At 63.0% G+C, this 554-nt stretch overlaps 1 protein-coding gene across 1 annotated transcript in view; it reads right to left on the reverse strand.

Annotated features, from left to right (window-relative positions):
• Positions 1 to 248: 248 nt before the first annotated feature.
• SLC12A5 (solute carrier family 12 (potassium/chloride transporter), member 5) overlaps positions 249 to 554 on the reverse strand; it is a gene marked incomplete at its 5' end in the record, with an annotated part of 5,288 nt that continues 4,982 nt past the window's right edge. The window contains 1 exon segment of the mRNA XM_009329919.1: positions 249 to 432. Within this exon segment, the coding sequence (XP_009328194.1) occupies positions 249 to 432 (184 nt within the window).

Here is a 554-nt window from a genome sequence, read left to right on the forward strand (position 1 = left end):
TATATTTATATATAAACAAGGACAGCAGTGCTGTGATGTTGCAATGAGGAACAGCTGCTCTGGTGCTGGATGCTCCCGGAAGATCTGGTGCTGCAGTTCAAATGGAGAGATCAGGGGCACGGCCAAAGCCAGGTGAAGTTTCTGCACACTGGCTGCCGTCAGGCCTTTCCTCCTCCCCTCCAGGAGCACGGTGCAAAGGGGTGGCGGGGCTCTCAGCGTGCAGACAAACCTCTCTTGCGCACCGTGTTTCAGGAGTAGATGGTGATGACCTCCCGGCCCCCACCACGCACCAGGAGCACTCGGTCCAGGTGCTCCGTCAGCACCTCCAGGAACTCCATGTCTGCACGGCCGTCAAGGAGGACCAACACCAAGATGGAGCATGGGGACAGCCCCATGCCATCCCCGCCTGGCCCCATGCGCTGGGAGCTGAGCCTGCGGTATGACACCTCCGTACCAGAGGCGGGAGCTGGTGGGGTCAGGCCCGAGCCAAGGGGCCAGGGGAACCTGCCCGTGCTGGCGCCCCCTGACGGGGAATGCGGCCGGGCCCGCCCCCG

The sequence above is a fragment of the Pygoscelis adeliae genome, unplaced genomic scaffold (genome assembly GCF_000699105.1).
Source record: "Pygoscelis adeliae isolate BGI_AS28 unplaced genomic scaffold, ASM69910v1 Scaffold448, whole genome shotgun sequence".
NCBI classification, from domain to species: Eukaryota; Metazoa; Chordata; class Aves; order Sphenisciformes; family Spheniscidae; genus Pygoscelis; species Pygoscelis adeliae.